The sequence below is a fragment of the Podarcis tiliguerta genome (assembly GCF_965153285.1).
Source record: "Podarcis tiliguerta genome assembly, chromosome: 4".
Taxonomy (NCBI): domain Eukaryota; kingdom Metazoa; phylum Chordata; class Lepidosauria; order Squamata; family Lacertidae; genus Podarcis; species Podarcis tiliguerta.
This window is the reverse complement of record NC_139537.1, coordinates 2,129,736-2,149,260: the sequence shown is the minus strand read 5'-3', so window position 1 is coordinate 2,149,260 and position 19,525 is coordinate 2,129,736. Positions and strand designations below refer to the sequence as shown.

The following is a 19,525-nucleotide window of genomic DNA, read 5'->3' as shown; positions in this document are numbered from 1 at the left end:
TGATTTACAATAATTCAATAAAGCACATTGAATACACATCAGTCAAAGCAGTGCTGTAGTAGCTTCAGAAATAATCATGTTCAAGGCAAGTGACAATCCCTCTCTGCAATGATGATGATGATGATGATGATGATGATGATTTATTATTTATACCCTGCCCATCTGGCCAACCTCCTTTGGTTAGATCTTATTAGTCCTGATTGGGAAGGGTCAGGGGCTGATATGATTGGCCGAACCCCTTGACATGTCTTGTCTTCAGGCAGAAACAGCTGATTCTCATCACTTACTGTTTGACCAAGTGGTGTCCTAGAAACCGCCCTGGATCTTACTTCAAGCATGGCAGCAAAATCCAAGTGCAGCTGAGAGACTTGGCCTGTAACTTGCTCTGCAACGTTCCCCACATGGTGCCAGCTTGTGTGTGTGTGTGTGTGTGTGTGTACGTGTGTGATTTTATGTGTGCATGATTTTGTGTCTTCATTTCCCTAGAAAGGCACATTAAAAAATATGGCCCCTTCTTTTGAACATATTAAAAGGCATTGCGCTCACTTAACAATGACATTACTGGCTGTACTGAGTCTCTTTAAATTTATTTGTTTCTTTCGAAAAGGCAGAAATCAGCTCTCAGGCTAACTTGATGATGATGATGATGATGTAGAAATAAATAACATTGTTCAGAAAGGCTATCAATGGTCACTAACCACAATGGTGATATTCTACCACTATCAGAGGCTGAGTGACACTATCCCTCTGGAAGCTGCAGAAAGTGAGAGAGCTGGACTCAGGTCCTGCTTGTGGGTTTCTCATAATGTGCATCTGGAGAGCCACTGTGAGAAGAGAATCCTGGACCACATAGGCCATTGGCCTCATCTAGGAGGCTCTTCTTGTTCTAATGACAAGTCAGACCAGTTATTGAATATATACGGTACCAATATGGGGTTTATCTGTGTATTCCTAATTGCAATACACTTTCACACCACTTTATTAGGGAGTTCTCCTTTGTCAGAAAGATCAAGCCCTACTTTTCCTTAACTTCAAAATGTTGCATATGCGTTGCCGAATCTGCTGGGTCTTCACACTGTACACAACGGGATTGAGAAGTGGTGGGACCGCAACATAGATGTTGGCCATCAGCATGTGGACAACGGGGGAAAGGTGCTTCCCGTATCGATGTACTACACTGACACCAATCATTGGGACGTAGAAGATCAAGATGGCACAAATGTGGGAGACGCAGGTGTTGAGAGCCTTCAGACACTCTTCCCGGGAGGCAATGCTCAAAACAGTCTTCAGAATCAGGACATACGATACAAGAATGATGACCACGTCCAACCCCAAAGTGCACATGACAAGAATCAAACCATATAAGACGTTGACTCTTGTGTCTGCACAAGCTAATTTCATAGCATCTGGGTGCAGACAGTAGGAGTGGGAAAGGACATTGGATCTACAGAAAGGGAGCCGTTTAATAATAAATGGGATTGGGAAGATGACACAGAAGGCTCAGGAAAACACAGCTATGCCTATTTTTGCAATTACAGTGTTTGGGAGAAGTAATCTATACCTCAATGGCTCAGAGATGGCAATCAAGCGGTCAAAAGCCATTGCCACAAGTATGCCAGATTCTGCCCATTGGAACGAATGGAGAAAAAACATCTGAGTGATGCAGGCGTTGAATGGGATTTCTCCTGAGTCAAACCAATAGACTTGCAGCATTGTTGGCATGGTGGAAATGGAGAGGCCCAGATCCGAGCAGGCGAGCAGGCAAAGGAAGAAGTACATGGGCTCATGGAGGCTTTGGTCAATCTTGATGACATAGAGGATTGTGATGTTCCCAAGCAGAGTCAGGGCGTAGAGCACAAACAGTGGGAAGGCCACCCAAGAGTTCTTCTCCTGCATCCCAGGGATGCCAATCAAAACAAAGGTTTGGTGGCTCACCAGGGTCTCATTGGAGCTGGTGATGGAGGACATTGTTTCCCATGTGCATTTGGTGGAAAGATATTAAGGAAGTGGTTATATTTTCATTCTGAAGAGAGATAAATGTCTGAGTTTAAGTTCAGCGGAAACAGTTGCATTAGTACCCCAAAACTCATTCACTCAATGTTCTGTCTACCTGAGGCAAATAACACTCCAACCTTTGCATGAATATGAATCCCTAGCTCTCTTTTTAAGTCTAACCAATGTCAGTTTAAGCATCACTTGTGTAAGTTATGAGTCCCAGAAGCAAAATCTTGCAGTTGAAAGGAGATCTGATGAACTTCTTCCTTCCACCAGTGGGTTTGACAACAGAGCATTGGCATCATTTGTAGCGACTACAATTCTGAACAGGGACCTGATAAGTCCTTTGCTGGAAAGCTTTCTTCAGCCACAAAGTCTTTGTCCTTCTCCTGCAGTTGAAGCATCATACCAGTCTACATGGCAGGTCTTTCATAAAGGTCACTTGGAGCAATGTCTGTTCATGGCATTGTACTGCATTTTGTCAGAAGCATTCCAGCATTCCATTTTCCATCAGGATCTAGTGTTGTGACACAGGAAAACTTTCCTTACACCATGCATATTTTTAAACACCTTCATCATGTCCCCTTCCCTTGCTCTCCTCTTTCCTAAACTAAAATGTTGCATATACTTATTCATTTCAGAGCATTATGTGGCAATCTGAGAAAAAAATCATTCCAATTAAACAAATATAAAGGTAAAGGGACCCCTGACCATTAGGTCCAGTTGTGACCGACTCTGGGGTTGCGGTGCTCATGTCGCTTTATTGGCCGAGGGAGCCGGTGTACAGCTTCCGGGTCGTGTAGCCAGCAGGACTAAGCTGCTTCTGGCGAACCAGAGCAGTGCACGGAAACGCTGTTTACCTTCCCGTCGGAGCAGTACCTATTTATCTACTTGCACTTTGACGTGCTTTCGAACGGCTAGGTTGGCAGGAGCAGGGACCGAGCAACGGGAGCTCACCCTGCTGCGGGGATTCGAACCTCCAACATTCTGATCAGCAAGTCCTAGGCTCTGTGGTTTAACCCACAGCACCACCCGCGTCCCAAATAAAACAAATATAGTAACATATTAAATTCATTTCACAACAGTGAAATAAAAAGGCAGTGTAACACCACCACCCCCACACACATGTAAACCCTGCACCTCTCTACCAGAAGACCTTCCTCAGGTATAGACCCCCCAAAGAGTCATGACACAGACCTTGTATCATGCTTTTATTTGCGGAATTCTTACTATGTGTGAAGAGTGGCAATCAGCATATGTGAGACACTTCAGTGCAAGATCTTATCTGGTTGGATCCCCAGGAATCATTGAAGAAAAACTGCATGTTTACAGAAATAGTCTGTCTCCAATCTATGACCGTCTAACATAAATCTGTCCTCTTCAGCTCTGAAAACCTTGTCCGAACTCATAAGCTCCTCTGCTTTGTGGAGTAGCAAAATGATACAGTGAGCTGTTCACTTAATCAAAATTCACCGCCTGCCACAAAAATATATTACACTTCAATATTTGCAGGTGTTCTGTTCATGGTATTGTACTGTATTTTGTCAGAAACCTTCCGACATTCACTTTCCCATCAGGTTCTAGTGTTGTGACAGAGGGAGAAGAACTTCTTGCACTGTGCATAATTTTGTACAGCACCATTGTGTCTCCTTCCCCTGGTCTCATTTTTTCCTAAGCTAAAATCTCCCAATTGTCATATCCTTCCCTCCAGCCCTTCAACCTTTTGGTCTACAATCTTCCTTTAAGGTGCAGGAACCAGAACAAGGTGTGGCCTTAGATTGTTTTGTCATCCATGCTATTCCTATGTAAAAGATATTAGCTTTGCCATTTCATAACATTGACTGTAGCCTCACCTGTCGTTGATCAAAGAAAAACTCGTCTGCCTTGTTTCTCAAGGAATCCTTTGAACTTACCTGACTTTATGGCACAAACCATGAAACTGGTGTGGTTTTTCCCATGGTCAATGCCGAACCAGACTCTGACGTTCCAGTAATTATTCAGCATGTGCTTTTTATGGTGTCGGAATTGTAGCAAAAATGTTTTCCCTTAGGGAGGGAATCTACTGAAAAATTGCCAGGAAGCTTGGAGATAGGTTTGCTTCAAGTATGGAGAAAGCACAAAAGCCACCAGCCTGGACTACAAGGGGACAATCTAAATAAGAGAAATGTGGATATTTGGACATTTTATGGGATGATATAGATTAACACTGAGTGGACCTAGAGTTTGATCCTGCAGAGCTGTTCTTGGGTTCTTATATTATCCATGCTTACAATGCATAAGCTTTGTCATTTTATGACTGATAAAGACCTATTTGAAGTCAATTAAAATGTTTATATTCAAAAGAGGTCTCTGCACTTAATGGACTCTAAGGCATGAGCTCTGGGTGCAACATGATTTTCCTGACAGTAAACACTGAGGCAGGGGTAGGCAACCTAAGGTCCGTAGGCCGGATGTGGCCCAATCGCCTTCTCAATCCGGCCCGCGGATGGTCCAGGAATCAGCGCGTTTTTACATGAGTAGAATGTGTCATTTTATTTAAAATGCACCTCTGGGTTATTTGTGGGGCATAGGAATTCGTTCATTCCTCCCCCCCCCAAAAAAAAAATATAGTCCGGCCCCCCACAAGGTCTGAGGGACAGTGGACCAGCCTCCTGCTGAAAAAGGTTGCTGACCCCTGCACTAAGGGATTCATGCCTATGCTTTTTATTGTGTTCCAGTTAGGGTTAAAACTAGTGCTACTTATCTAGAAAAAGAGGTGGTGGAACTCACATATCTTGTTCTCTAATAATGACAGTGGCGCCCACTGTGTTCCAGCTGAACAAAAGTCCTGGTTAAAACCTCCTGTGCTTTCCCTCTGGGAGGGAGGCTGTCCCTAAACTGCTGGAAAACTGCTGAATCCCAGAGGAATGTAATATGTGAAATCGTAGCAGCAATTGCAAGAAAATCTCAAAGGATCCCTCTGCAAAGACTCTCGGAGAGATGCTCTGGAGATCTTGTGTGTGCTCTTACATGACAGCAGGTGAGTAAGATGAGAGCATTTTTTAAAAGGAATTTGGTACTATTGTATTGTTAAATGCCACCCCAATCTCTGAGCAGTGAGAGCCTTCAGGGGACCCTGACCTCAGTTTCCTTGGAATGAGCGGCAGCAGAGTCTACAGCATCTTTAGCATATATCAACAGACATATGCAACCTGAGAATAGAATGGAGGGGCTTACTGCATTAACACCCCAGTGGGTCTTGCTTCTATCGCTCCATGTCTAGCTTCTCCACCTGCTCTTTGCTCAGCTCTCTCGCCACACCCTGTCCTATTGTTCCATCCACCCAGCAGTTAAGTGAGGGTGGGGAGGCCCACTCACCTGCCCTATGGCACTGAGCAACCTCTTTTGTTATGCTGAGGAAGGCACTTAAGTGTCAGCCAATAGCATCCTCTATCAGCTTTCAATGCTTATAGGGTATAGCTTGTTTTCTGCTGTTCTGGAAGGTAGGACCCAACTAATGGCTTCAAGTTACAAGAAAGGGGATTCCAACTAAACATCAGGAAGAACTTTCTGAATTATAGTGCCATAGCATGGGAGGTGCACGGGGTGGTTGCCCCAGGGAGAAAATTGCTAGGGGTGCAAAATTTCAACATTCAGTGCTGCCTCAATACAGCTGTGTGCTTCTGTCGCTGGGCTCTGTTGAGAGCAGCGTCTCGGACTTCCGGGTTGGCGCTTCTGGTAATGGCAGATTTCCTCCGTTCGGGAGGAATCTGCTCCTTGGAAATCAGGGTCTGACCGCCACGGCGAGGTGGAGACCCACTAGAAACCACGGGCGGAAGAAGCCCGTGGACTTGGGATTCGGCAGGTACCTTTTGCGCCTCCCCTACTCGCGGGGAGACTATTAATTATTAACTGGAATACAAAAAAGGGAGGTGGGAGGAGGTCGAGGAAATAAGTCATTGAAGGATAGAGATGTGAAAAATGGATGTGTTTTTAAATGTTTTTGTGTGTTTTTTCTAGGTGTGTGGAGGTATTGTCTTCTTTTTTGCTTTTATTTTTGATGTATTTTTTAATTTTCTCTTTTTTATATATATACTGTGTTTTTTTCTTTTTTCTTTTTTTTGTAATTATAAAACCTTTAATAAATATCATTTTAAAAAAAGAGAGAGAGCAGCTTCTCCATGCCAAGCAGGAAGTGACCCCTCCAGGCAACAGAATGATTCAACTGTTAGGCAGTCGAATGTGCATGCGTACTCTGTCCATTTCCCTCCAACCACCCCTGTGCAGCCCTGGGAACTGGCAATCCACGCTATGCCACTGTTCTCCCCTCCTGAAGTTTCCAGCAACTTTTATGCAGAAGCACACTGTCCCTGACCATGGAGGCAGAGCATCGACATTCAAGGCCAGGAGCCATTGGTAGGCTTCTCTTCCATGAATTTGCCCGATCCTCTTTTGAAACCGTCCAATTTTCACATGCATTTTCCAGGGTCTTGAGCCTGAGGCTTCCCACCCCCCATTCCAAAGCAAAAGAAAGCTGGGCAAGTTTTAGACCCTTGAAAATTTACACCATTTGGGGAAGTGGGGGGAGCATAACAATATATTTCTGCCTGCCTGCCTTCCTGTGTAAACAGAGGCTCCATCCATTTATGTCAGTAAGAACATTTAAAAAGCTTTCCAGTAAACGTAAAATTTCTTCAAGCTTATTTATGTCCCGCCCCCCCCCCAACAACTTTTCAGTTTCAATGTTTCACTAGGTTAGTTGCTCAGCATCATTCCATCCCACACATTCCTGGGAATCTTTATAAAGTCTTCTGAGAGAGCGAGCATTCAGTAACCCTAGTGCAAGGGACATCAGAGAATTCTTGCAAGAAAAAATACGAGAGCAGAAATTGCTGGTGCTTATTTATTTTTTCTTTGGAATGGAACACGATCCAGCAAGTACAGTTAGTAATCATATGTTGCTTTCAGTTTGCAAACATGATGTGCCAGGCTCTTTTTCTAGAACTCTTATAATGGCCACGGTGCCCACCTGAGAGGTGCTGGAACTGAGTTCCATTGCGTTCCAGCTGGGGGGAAAGCCCTGATTATGCAGCTGATTACTTCCCTCCATCCGCTTTGTGTTTCCTTTGCATTGGAATGGGTGGGGGCTGAATAACACAATGACAACAGAATTTTTATATATTATGTAAATTACATAAGGCACATAATTCCACCACAGTGAACACTGGGACAAATAGCATGGTTTGGTTGGTGGAAGACAAACAGCAGTGGAATGGAAGTAGTAGAGCATACAATCATCACAGGGCCTGTTGTCTGTTAGTTGGTGTCTGAACTTTGAGGTCCTGAATAGACCTGAGAAGCAAAATAGATGGTATGCACCCACCTGACTCGTGCAACATTATTCATTGATATAATATATTGTAATGTAAGTGTAGCACTTAAACTTTTTATTGTCCTTATGTCTGGATGAGCTTCACAGCACAGAGTTTCTTGAGGATACGTTGGCGGATCTGCTTCGTCTTGATACTATACACAACCGGGTTCATCAGAGGAGGTGCCAGCAAATAGACGTAGGACATGAGTATGTGGACGATGTGAGGAGCACGTTCCCCAAAGCGGTGGATCAACGACAGGCCTATCATGGGCACGTAGAAGAGCAGGACAGCACAGATGTGGGAGACGCAAGTGTTGAAGGCCTTGAGGCGCTCTTCTCTGGAGGCAATGCTCAGGACTGTTTTCAGGATGAAGACGTAAGAGAGGAAGATCAGGAGGGAGTCGATTCCCACCGTGAAGGCCACAACGGTCAGCCCATAGATGTGGTTGACGATGATGTCCGAGCAGGCCAGCTTCATGATTTCCAGATGCAAGCAGTAGGAGTGAGAGAGGACATTGGTCCTGCAGTAATGGAAGCGGCGGAGAAGCAGGGGCAGAGGCACAATCAGGGAAAAGCTGCGGAATGCAAAGGCCAGCGCCATTGTCACGATCCTCTGGGTGGTCAAGATGGAGCCATATCTCAGTGGGTTGCAGATGGCCACGAAGCGGTCAAAGGCCATGGACAAGAGCACGGAAGATTCAATGAGGGAGAGGGAGTGGATGAAGAAGAGCTGTGTGAAGCAGGCGCTGAAAGGGATCTCGCGAGCATCAAACCAAAATATGCCCAGCACTGTGGGCAACGTAGTGAGGCACAAGCCCAGGTCAGTCAGGGCCAGCATGGCCAGGAAATAATACATTGGCTCATGCAAGCTTGAGTCTGTTCGGATCACATGGAGGATTGTGCAGTTCCCCAAGATCACCGTCATATAGATGAAGCAGAAGGGAAGGGAGATCAAGCGATAGGCGTACTCCAGCCCAGGGAAGCCCGTCAAGAGAAATGTGGAGGGGTTGAAGGTTTTGTTCTCCAAATGGGAGATGTCCATTTCACAAGAGAGTCCTACTTCAGTGCTTTAAAGTCAGTGCCTAGAAAGCAAAACAGTTTTTATTGTATCTTGCTAGAGGTGGTAGATATTTGCAAAACAAATAAATCATTGGCATACAAATTTACTTGGAGATGTTTTATGTTTTTAGATTGCTTTATGCTTCTTTACATGAAATTATTGCATTTTTGTGGCCACTTTCCCCCAGCATATTTATTTTCATACATATTACTTGGCGGAAAATTGTACTGAAAGATACCTATGTTTCAGTTCACATATAATTGTACTTCTTTCTTCTTCTTTTTTATCAGTTTTTATCACAACAAATGTAACTGATCTGTAGAAAACACAACTTGAAGAAAGAGTCAATACATGTGCTTTTGTAAGCAAGGAAAATCTTTAAACAACAACAACAAACAACACATATAATGTCAGAAAGTGTGGATTCAGAAGGTTTGCCTTTAAATGCAACACTGAGTCAAGTTTCTCCCTCATCTTTACTTCTGGGGTGCTTGATCATTTCAGGGAACCTAGGTGAGCAGAGCAGAAGTTCAGCTCCCACCATGTGCAGGCCTGTGAGACTGGAGATGGTGGCATATGGAAGAAGAGAGCCAGGGAGCCTGGAGGGGGGTTGTCTTCTTCTGATAATCTGGAACTTACCTTGCTGTTAACACAGCCCAAGGTGGCATCAACGATTTTTCTCAGTGGAATTGTATATTTATCTATTCATTTCAATTTCAGAGCCACCCATCAATAACTTTTCCCTGGGTGGCTTGCCACAAAACAGAGGTAAAATATAATGGGTGGCATTCATAGTAAAGGTAAAGGGACCCCTGACCATTAGGTCCAGTCATGACCGACTCTGGGGTTGCGGCGCTCATCTCGCTTTATTGGCCGAGGGAGCCGGTGTACAACTTCTGGGTCATGTGGGCAGGAGCGCACGGAAACGCCGTTTAGCTTCCCGCCGGAGCGGTACCTATTTATCTACTTGCACTTTGATGTGCTTTCGAATTGCTAGGTTGGCAGGAGCAGGCACCGAGCAACGGGAGCTCACCCCGTCACAGGGATTTGAACCGCCGACCTTCTGATTGGCAAGTCCTGGGCTCTGTGGTTTAACCCACAGCACCACCTGTGTCCCTATAAAATCAATGAACATGACTAAGCTAGACCCATTCATTTTAATGGGCGTACACTGAGTAAAACTTAGTTGAACACCACTCAAAGTATTCAGGCAGGTAGCCGTGTTGGTCTGACGCCGTCGAAATATAAATAAGTAAATAAATAGTCCAGTAGCATCTTAGAGAACAACTAAGTTTGTTCTAGGTATAAGCTTTCGTATGCATGCACACTTCTTCAGAAGTGTATCTGAAGTATCTGAAGAAGTGTGCATGCACACGAAACCTTATACCAAGAACAAACTTAGTTGGTTTCTAAGGTGCTACTGGACTATTTATTTATTTATTTTATATTTCGGCCACCCAAAGTATAATAACTAAAATCAGCAACAAACCACAGAAGACAGCAAAGCATTCCACCTTCCTTTAAGTGGAGACTTCATTATGATGATTCTTATAAAGGATCAGCCCTGCCGAAGCCGCAGCTTTTGATTCCTCCTTGAAATCTTCCCATTCTAGCTGATCGTTGCAAGAATTATGTAACTAAGAAAATGCCTGTTTGCTTTCTTTCCTGCTGCCTCTCCGTCTCTCTTCCTTTCGTGTCATGCTGTTTGGTTTGCGTCTCAAAAATCTTTAGGTCATCCAGGAATCCCTCCCCCTCCCCCTGCAAAGAGCAGGATAAAAATGCTTTGAAAAAAATACAAATTAGGAGGCCAGGAGGCAGATTTGAGGGGAAAAATCTGTCTGAGATCCCTCAGAGCTGCTGCTGATCAAAACACAGATACTGAATTGGATGGGCCAGCAGTTCAACCACCAAAAGCAGCTTCACCTTCAAACTTCTTCTCATCAGGGATGGAAGTAGAATGACGAGGTGCTGTCACTGTGAAGCACAGAGACTCCTTCTCTGGAGATCACTGGTAGCCGAGTAAGATTGTCTTTCATAAACAGTTTTAACAATGAGTCCGCAAGTGACTGTGGGGGCCAATTTTCCTGCACAAGCCCTGTTGAATTGAGAGCTCTTTAGCGGGCGATGCCTACATGTCTTGAAATCATTGTATTCTAGAACTAGAAGGGATCTCCAGGGCCATATAGCCTAAATGTTGGAGAAATTTAAAAAGAGTTTGACCTCGTTGGGGTTCCCTAACAGAACACCAAATGGACACAGGGGGAAAAGGTGTTTATTAACACAAAATCAGAGGCAGCTTACCAATGTCTGATGATAAAGGGAGCAGCTAGCACAGATTCTCTCCTGGACAGATGGTTGGGAGTGAGAGTGAGGTTGTGGGTCTGTGTGCAGAAGACTCCTTTGTAGAACTTGCAAGGAATCCCTTTGAGACAACACAGCTTGAGAAAGGGCAAGGCTCCTGGTGCCGATGTACAAGGACTTAGGGAATATTGTTGCTTAAGTTTCCAGAACTAAAAACACAGCAGGTATTGCAAGTATCGAAGGGAAAACACAACTGTGTTCTGTTCCCAAACAAACCCCACTGAGACCTGGGTTCAAGTCCACCCTCTGTCAGGGATCCAGCATGTGGCCTTGGGCAGATCTAACCAGTGCTTTTTTTCTAAAAAAGTTTAGGGGTACTCTCATTTTGACACAAGAAAATCACCATTTTATAGTTCAAATCAGGAAAAATAAATACAGTAAATGGACAAAAGTACAAAGATACACAAAATGTTTAGGGGTGTGCGTAACCCCAGAAAAAACCACTGTGGAGGCGCTAGGGTGGACATCTCGGGGGGTTTCACTGTAGAAAGAGCCTTGTTCCATCCCAATTCCCATGGCATCCAAACTGCCCAGACCTGGAGCATCTCTTCCAAGGTTACAGAGTCAGGGGGACTGTGGAGAGTAGACCCCAATCCCACCTCCAGGCTTAGGATTCTTTATCATTCTACATATCCAGCAGACTTGGGAAGAGTGGAACAGAAGGTAGCTTGAAAGAGACAACAGCTTCACAGGTAGAGGGAATTCACAGAGAATCCTGTAATGGGCAGAGCAGGAATACCAGATAGGTGGATTGGCAGGCAGAGAATAAAACAGTGTGATACCTGTATGCATTGATGAATACAAATTGTCAGATTTTTATTTTTTTTTAAGAATGGGGAACTGAGGTAAGGCAACTTCTTCAGAGCTTGCAGGGCAGCAGCTGAAGAAGGAGCGCGCAGTTTGATCCATCTTTTAGATTTAGGGGAGCTAGTCTCAAACGTTTGTTGGGGGAGACCTAGGTTTTTTTGGGGGGAGTTATTTGTCCTGTCTTCACGCTTTTTATGATGCAGGACCGCTGTAGCCACCCCCAACGACACGTTCTCAAGATGGAGGGGGAGGGAACAGCTGCAGTCGCCTGCGGTTCCTGCGCAATGTTTGCCATCTTGCCGAAGGTTGCAGGCAGCTTTAGCTGCAGCAATTGCATGTTGATTGCCCTCCTAAAAGACAAAGTCCAGCAACTGGAGGAACGTGTAGCTACGCTCCAAAGAATTAGAGAGCTGGAGCTCTTCTTGGAAGCAACAGAGCACACCGTCGCCACCAAGGAGGAGACAGGGGACTCCCCTGAGAAGGAGGCTAGTTCACCAACACAGGAGCCAGATATATGGAGAAACGTGACTCAAAGAAGTAGGAGGCCCAGGGTTCGCTCTGATTGTTTAGAAATACACAATCGTTTTGAGGTCCTCTCCCCTAGCATGGAAGATGAAGAGCAGACTCCATTTGAGGATCTCTCCCTCATTACAGTCGATCAGGTATATGAAGACGAGCAGCAAAGTCAGTCCTCAGGGAATGTGCAGGCGACCTTGGAACGGACAGCTCACGGAAGAACCCCGACCAAACCTAAGAGGAGGCGTGTAGTGGTGATAGGGGATTCCCTACTGAGGGGAACAGAAGCAGTGATCTGTAGGCCTGACAAGATGTCTCGGGAAGTGTGCTGTCTCCCCGGGACTAAGATCCAAGATGTAACTGAACGACTGCCAGGAATCATAAAACCCACTGACAAATACCCCTTCCTCTTGGTTCATGTGGGAACCAATGACACTGCAAGCAATAGCCTCCAGAAGATCAAAAGAGACTACGAGGCTCTGGGCAGGAAATTGAAGCAATTAAATGCACAAATTGTCATCTCATCTGTCCTCCCAGTTGAACGACGTGGCCCAGGGAGAGAGGGAAAAATAGTGGAAGTGAACAGCTGGCTTCGCAAATGGTGTAAACAGGAACGGTTTGGATTCTTAGATCACGGACTGCAGTTTCTTGAAGATGGACTTCTGGCAAGCGATGGGCTGCACCTCACAACGGTTGGGAGGAATGTTTTTGCCAAAAATCTCAGAAACCTCATCAGGAGGGCTTTAAACTGACTAATGTGGGGGAGGGAGACAGTGCTCCTGAAGGTAGGAGTCTATCAATTGATGAAGATGATCATCCAAATGTTATAGACCAAATGGAGCAAACAGCACTCAGACCTAGTGGTGGGAGGAAAAAATCCTTAAATAAGAGACACGGGGGAATTATTAATGGACTTCAATGTCTGTACACTAATGCGCAAAGCAAAGTTGTTTTCTGCTGCTCCAGAGAAGCGGACACGGAGCAATGGATGCAAACTACAAGAAAGAAGATTCCACCTAAACGTTAGGAAGAACTTCCTGACAGTAAGAGCTGTTCGACAGTGGAATTTGCTGCCAAGGAGTGTGGTGGAGTCTCCTTCTTTGGAGGTCCTTAAGCATAGGCTTGGCAACCATATGTCAGGAGTGCTCTGATGGTGTTTCCTGCTTGGCAGGGGGTTGGACTTGATGGCCCTTGTGGTCTCTTCCAACTCTATGATTCTATGATTCTATCTGTTAGGTCCAGTGCTATTTTTCTAGAAAAAGAAGTTTCAGAACACCTCCCTCATTTTCTTAGGGTGGCAATGGCACTCACCCAAGAGGGGCCAGAACTGAGTTCCAGCAAGTTCTGGCTGGAAAAAAGGACCCAGGTTAGGCCCATTATTAAGTGAGGCCAGTGTAACATACACAAGAATGGGAACTGACCACAAGACTAGTAAAAACCAGTTAAAGGGCAAATTAATGGCTGATTGTTAAAGAGAAAAACAACTCCACAGAAACACTATAAATGCTGCTTTCTGGTCAGCCAAGTGGAGTCAGATCTGAGGGATGCTCCTCCATCCACGATGCAGCTGCCAGTAGACCTTTGACTCTGTGGCTCAGCAGAGCACACCTTGCTGTGTTAATCTGTAGGTGAGCTGGCAGAACAAAAGGTGAGTGGAAAGGAGGGGAGTAATAGAATCATAGAATGGACCACAAGGTGCTTCTAGTCCAAGGTGCTTCTAGTCCCACCTTGCTGTGTTAATCTGAAGGTGAGCTGGCAGAAAGGCAAAAGTCAGTCTGTCAGTTCCTCACAAAGGGAGGGCTTCTCCACATCCGAGAGTGCAGAGTGGAGGGCAAGGAGGGCAGGTCTGAGTCCCTGCTCTGGTTCTCCCCAATACTCACCTCTGGGGGAGGGATGTGCAACTGCAGCACATCTGCAAAGAGAAGGATGTGGGGACAGATGAGTCCGTCCCTCAGCACCTGGAAAGGCTATTCCAAGAGTTTTCTCCTGGATTCCAAGTCCTACTGCAGGGGAGGAGGGACATCCCAAGCCTTGGGGCCCAATCCTGGCCTCCTTCAACCAGAATGTGGCTCCCCAGGCTAACAAGATGGTCAATATCCGGTTCCACTCCACCCTTTTAAAATTTAAATCTCAAAACAGATCCCAACTTTCAGAGCATGTAAACCACATGAGTGGAAAGACTGCTGCTCCACTCACAGAAATAGGACTATACTTCCTTCTCCCACCTTTAAAGTAAACGTCTACATAACAAAACCGAATAGACCCAAGTCTGCCTTCCTCCGCCATCCTCAGCTTCGCTCTTCAAGCCAAAAGACAACACTTTCCCATCCCCGGGCGAAACCCCCTGGCCTGTCATTGGTAGAGCTCCCAGCACGCCAGTGGCGTTTTCCTCACGGGGACTGACTGAGCGGGCGGCGAGATACTTTCAGTCTTGACACTTTCAGCGGGTTCTGAAATGGCCATGCAGGCCAGATTCACGACCCTGACGGGCTGGATTCAGCCCGCGGGACATAGTTTGAGGGCCCCTGGTCTACACTGACTGGCAGCAGCTCCCCAGAGTTTCAGGCAGGGATTTCGTCCAGCCCTTGCAGGAGATGTCAGGGGTTGACCCTGGGACATTCTGCATGCCAAGCAGATGCTCCAGGGCTCCCCATATTTCCCTGCACTTTCTACGTTATGCTATTAGCAACCGTGGAGATTCCACCTGCCTCTTTTGAAAGGAGAACAGTCACCTGATCAATTTAATTAATTAATTAATTAATTAATTATAATAATTTATTTATACCCCACCAATCGGGCTGGGTTTCCCCAGCCACTCTTGGCAGCTTCCAACAAAAGATTAAAATACAATAGTCCATCAAACATTAAAAGCTTCCCTAAATATAATAATAACAACCATCCATTTTCAGTCCATTGAATTAGCAATTAGGCATTTCTGGAAAAGGGAATGGCATACTTTTGTATATTAGTATAAAAAGCATGCATAGGAAAGTATTACTCATTTATGATGAGAATGGGATTTATTTATTATGAGCTTCGCTTGGTTCCTCCTTGGCAGCCAGTGCAATGGTTTCAGCAGGGCTAGAACTCAGGACCGGCTGCCTTGAGAGACATCTAAGAGCAGTTTGGCAGGGGAAAGGTCTCCCTTGGGAGGTGGTGGACTCTCCTTCCTTGGAGGTTTCTCAGCAGAGATTGGACGGCCATCTGGCATGGATGCTGTACCTGAGATTCCTGCATGGCTGGGGGTTGGACTAGATGACCCTGGGATCCCCTCCTCTCTCTCCACTCCGGAATTCTAGGAGGAGCTTCCTTGCCTCCTGCAAAGCCCTTTTCCCTGCAGGCTCTTCCTCTGGTTTCTGGCCAAGGGAGGGAGATGTTCAGAGTCCAGCCAAGAGCCTCGCGCTCTAAAAGGAGGTCTGGGCATTGGCGTAGCCAGGGGGGCAGTTGCCCCCTAAATGCATAAAAAATAATAAGAATCTGAGGTTCTTCCAAGCGAGAGAGGGCTGAGCGGGAGGGGGGTGGAACTCGGCTTTTCAAGGGTTAAAGCGAATTGAGCTGCCTTCCTAGAGAGGCCAGGAAGCAAGTGGGGGCAGGTCCTCCAGAACCAAGCTCCCTCCCTCCCCAGTCATTTCCTGCTTTGGTGTCTCCCCTGCAAGGGCTGCATCGCCTGGGATCTGGTGAGTCTCCTCTCTCTCTGGGATCTGGTGAGTCTCCTCTCTCTCTCTGGGATCTGGTGAGTCTCCTCTCTCTCCCGGGATCTGGTGAGTCTCCTCTCTCTCTGGGATCTGGTGGGGATCCCAGGGCTGCAGCAGGGGAGGACGCCTGTGGGGACCCCAAGTCAGGGAGGAGAGGCCCAGGGGTGCAAAGACCCCCCCCCCATATGCTCCTGCTACCCAGGGGAGGAAGGAGCCCAGGGGCTGAGAGCAGGGGAGGGGCCTGATCTGCTCAGCGGGGGGGGACCCCAAGTCAGGGAGGAGAGGGTCCTGCCAGGGAGGGGCCAGGTCTGCCACGCTCTCCTTCCTGCAGATCAGAGGATCCCAAACTCATTTGACCCTCCGCCCCCCCCCTTCAGAAAAGATCTCCCTTCTGTAAACAAAGGAGTCCCTGGGACTTTAACTCTCTGTGACGTCGCTCAGCCTCATTGCACAACAGAGGAAACATGTGCAAATGGTTTTCCAAAGCTGGACGGGAAGGTGGACTAGCCCCCCCCCCAAAAAAAAGGTGGGAGAGAGAGGCCAGGAATAAAGAGAGGGATGCCAGCCCCTAGTCTGGCTGCTGCATTGGGGACCAGTTTCCCAGTGTCTCCCAGGGCAGCTCCCCACGGAGGCCACTGCAGCAATCCCCTCGCACCCAGAGCAGGGCATCCCAGGACCACATCCTCTCTGGCCCAAAGGGGTTGTTCCTGGAAATGGGCACTGCTACTCCCTGAGCCTCCAGGGACCTTGGCATCAATGGCTGTGCGTGTGTTAAAATATCTAAGAGAATCATCATCATCATCAAACTACCCATCCTTTACTCTGAGTTTCAAAGGAGATGTCTTTGGCCCCACCCACTTGGCCCTCAGGGGGTTGGCCTGATACATCCCTGGCCCTCGGAGCAAAGAAAAAGGGACCCCACCCCAGGAGTCTGCCTTGAGAGCGGCAGAGAGTCCAAGTGCAAGAAACGGAGACAGAAGCAGGGGAGTGGGGGTGGGAGTGGGGAGCAACTCCTGAGGACCCCCGGGTGAGGACCCCCACTAGAGCCAAACATCCATTATTCAAAAGATACAAATGACTTCCTTGTCAGTCAGGTCTGACTTCATGCACTGACTGGAAAGCAGCAGAAAGCAGGTTGATTAATCTCACAGAAATCCCTTCAGTTGCCTCCACAATTTGCATTGCTAGAAGGCTAGAGACATATTTCTTCTCTTCTTACTCCTCTCCCCCCCCCCCCAAAGATAGCTCATGGTTTGGGCTGTGGTGCAGTCCAGCCCTGGTTCCCCCCAAGACTCATCCATGCTTGCTCAGGGAATCTTTTTCTTCTCCTGATATTAGACAACTTTTGTAACTGAACAATGTATTTGCTTTGTAGGATTTGCTAGCGCCTCTCCTTAAGACAGACAGAACTTGGCAGAAGACCAAAGGGTTCCTTCCGATCTCTCAGAGGCTTCCTGAGAGCACAGATGGGTGAACGAGACTCAGCTGGCCCTGAAGCAGGAAGAGGCCATGCCATCCAAACTGGGAGCAGTGGGGGATTCTGGGAAAACTCTGTGCAGAAGATCCTGGGTGAGGAGGGCACCCTCCGCTCAGAGGTGCAGAGCCAGCAGTTGAGGCAGTTCTGCTGCCAGGAGTCCAAAGGACCCCGAGAGGTTTGCAGCCGACTCTATCACCTTGACCATCAGTGGCTGAAGCCAGAAAGGCACACGAAAGCTGAGATGCTGGACCTGGTGATCTTGGAGCAGTTCCTGGCTGTCCTTCCACTGGAGATGGAGAGCTGGGTGAGGGACTGCGGAGTGGAGACCAGTTCCCAGGCGGTGGCCCTGGCCGAAGGTTTCCTCCTGAGTCAGGCAGAGGAGAGAAAGCAGGTGAGAGAGACTCTACTCCCAAGGGGCTCCAAACAGGATGGAGAACATCCCATAATGCTCTATTGTTGGCCCATCCGTTTTATGGGAAGGCATCCATGGAATGAGATCTAACACCCTGAATGTTTTTGTCTTTGTCATTCTTTTACTAATATTTCTCCCCATTCTCTGTTTTGAATCCATGTTTCTTTTTCAGGGAAAGGCTCTCTTTGCAGAAATGGACCTGGATTCCTGTGAGGCAGAGAGGCCTCCGTTGGACACCAGAGAGAGGCCACTGGGTAAGGAGGAAGGTTGTTTTTCTCTGTTTGGTCTCATTCTGTTGGTTTTCCAACTCATCTGAGGGTTCTTTGTCACGGCTAAAAATTGGCCTCTGTTTCTTTAATGCTTAAAAAGCTGGGTCAGCATGAGTCAGCAGCCTGCACCGGGTTGTATATATAGAGTGAGAAATGTTAGTTTGGTTTGGGTTGGTTGGTTGGTGAAAGCTGGTAGTGTTGATGTGTGTGTGAGATTTTGACCAGCTTCGGCCCATCTGAAGCTGATACAGGCTCCTCTTATCTTGAGCCCAAGCAGAGTAGTCCACACAGCAGAAGGATAAGCAGTATGTGCCACATTCTTAACTTTATTTCCACTCTATGCTGAGAGAATACAAACATGCATCTTGCCTCTGTGAGAGCAGAGAAGCCACCTGTCTCTCTAACAAAGAAACCGAGAGAACAGTGAAAAACAGGAAACTGGTGTACGTCACATCCAGTCTCCCATTCCCGTGGGAATCCAACAGTAACTTGGACTGTGGAATGCAAAACAATGTCTTGTGACATGCATTCGCTGCTCAGTGAGGAAGCAGAAACCAACAATGTGTACAGTTGGTCAGTCGCTTTTGCAGAAAGGCTTTTAAGAATAAAAGCAGAAAGCACTCTGCAAGGATACTCTTCTTGCGGACTCTTTTATGCCAACAAGGGTCCGAGAACCAGGCTGAGGCAACAAAGGGAGGTCAGAACCCTTTTTTTTTTTTTACACAGACTGACAGGTTATGGGCCCAGTGTTTCTGAGCTTGTGCAGATTGCAAAACGACTGACAGCATCTGAGCAGGGAGTTGGTGAGTCCTGGTGGTGTATGGAGTCAGTGGCTGTGCATTGGAGCAGTTGGTGGCAAGCTGTAACTGTCTGCAGTGACGCTGGGGCAGCTAGGATCTGAGGATCAGGAAAGCACTCAGCATCTGCTACTGGAACAGTTTGAACTGCTAGAGGACCACAGTAGGCGACTCACAGAGCAGCTACACCAGTACTCTGCAAGGATACTCTTCTCGTGGACTCTTTTATGCCAACAGAACCTTTTTTTTTTTTACAAACACTGATATTCTTTTCATCTTGTTTTGCGGGGAGACAGTTGGGAGGAAGGGTCCAGAGGAGGGGAGATGGGTTTTTGCACATCTAACATATGAAATAGGCACAAACATCCAAATGCTTTCAGCAGGTAAGGCTTTCTCAAAGGCCCATCTGTAGTAAGAGATGCCCTGTTTCACCTGTGAGAGAAGCAGGCACTCCTGGCGTCCTGCTTACCTTTTTTCTCTTGCAGGTGACAGAATGATGCCAGCAAAACCTCCTGATCCGCCTTTTAATGGGGGCAGAAGGGAAGCAGCGGCTGTGGAACCAGATCAGGTCAGGGGAAGCTTCCTTGTGGGGACAGAGGCTGAGGGATGGAGCAATGTCATGGACTGGTTGGGCACAGAGGAATGGTGGGAGGAAGCAGCCGGGGAATCAGGAAGGGAAGATGGCTCAGAGCCCAAGAAGTGGAGGTGGAAGAAGGATGAGTTATCAGAGGGAGAAGCCTGGGAAGAGGAGATGTCAGAAGCTAAAGGGGTAACAGGGCTTAG

The 19,525-nt window shown here is 47.0% G+C and overlaps 4 protein-coding genes and 1 pseudogene across 5 annotated transcripts in view; 3 read left to right on the top strand and 2 right to left on the bottom strand.

Moving 5' to 3' along the window:
- The window catches only part of LOC310675486 (uncharacterized protein), a 448,115-nt gene that overhangs the window by 87,062 nt on the left and 341,528 nt on the right, over positions 1 to 19,525 (top strand). The window lies entirely within an intron of this gene.
- LOC310675501 (uncharacterized protein) overlaps positions 1 to 19,525 on the top strand; it is a 176,103-nt gene that overhangs the window by 121,243 nt on the left and 35,335 nt on the right. Inside the window, exon 4 of the mRNA XM_083436231.1 lies at positions 19,228 to 19,310. Coding sequence (XP_083292357.1) covers positions 19,228 to 19,310 — 83 coding nt within the window. The remainder of the gene's footprint in view (positions 1 to 19,227; positions 19,311 to 19,525) is intronic.
- LOC310675725 (olfactory receptor 51H1-like) lies at positions 1,009 to 1,968 on the bottom strand (annotated as a pseudogene). The gene has a single exon. The product of its transcript is annotated as an olfactory receptor 51H1-like (transcript).
- Positions 6,823 to 8,466, bottom strand: LOC310675723 (olfactory receptor 51G1-like). The gene has a single exon (XM_083436762.1). The coding sequence runs from the start codon at positions 8,388 to 8,390 to the stop codon at positions 7,431 to 7,433; it is 960 nt and encodes a 319-aa protein (XP_083292888.1). The 5' UTR covers positions 8,391 to 8,466; the 3' UTR covers positions 6,823 to 7,430.
- Positions 15,678 to 18,992, top strand: LOC310675791 (zinc finger and SCAN domain-containing protein 31-like). The gene is made up of 4 exons (XM_083436892.1): positions 15,678 to 15,769; positions 17,163 to 17,655; positions 17,849 to 17,930; positions 18,680 to 18,992. Exons 2-4 carry the CDS (start codon positions 17,254 to 17,256, stop codon positions 18,844 to 18,846), a joined length of 651 nt encoding a protein of 216 aa, XP_083293018.1. The 5' UTR covers positions 15,678 to 15,769; positions 17,163 to 17,253; the 3' UTR covers positions 18,847 to 18,992.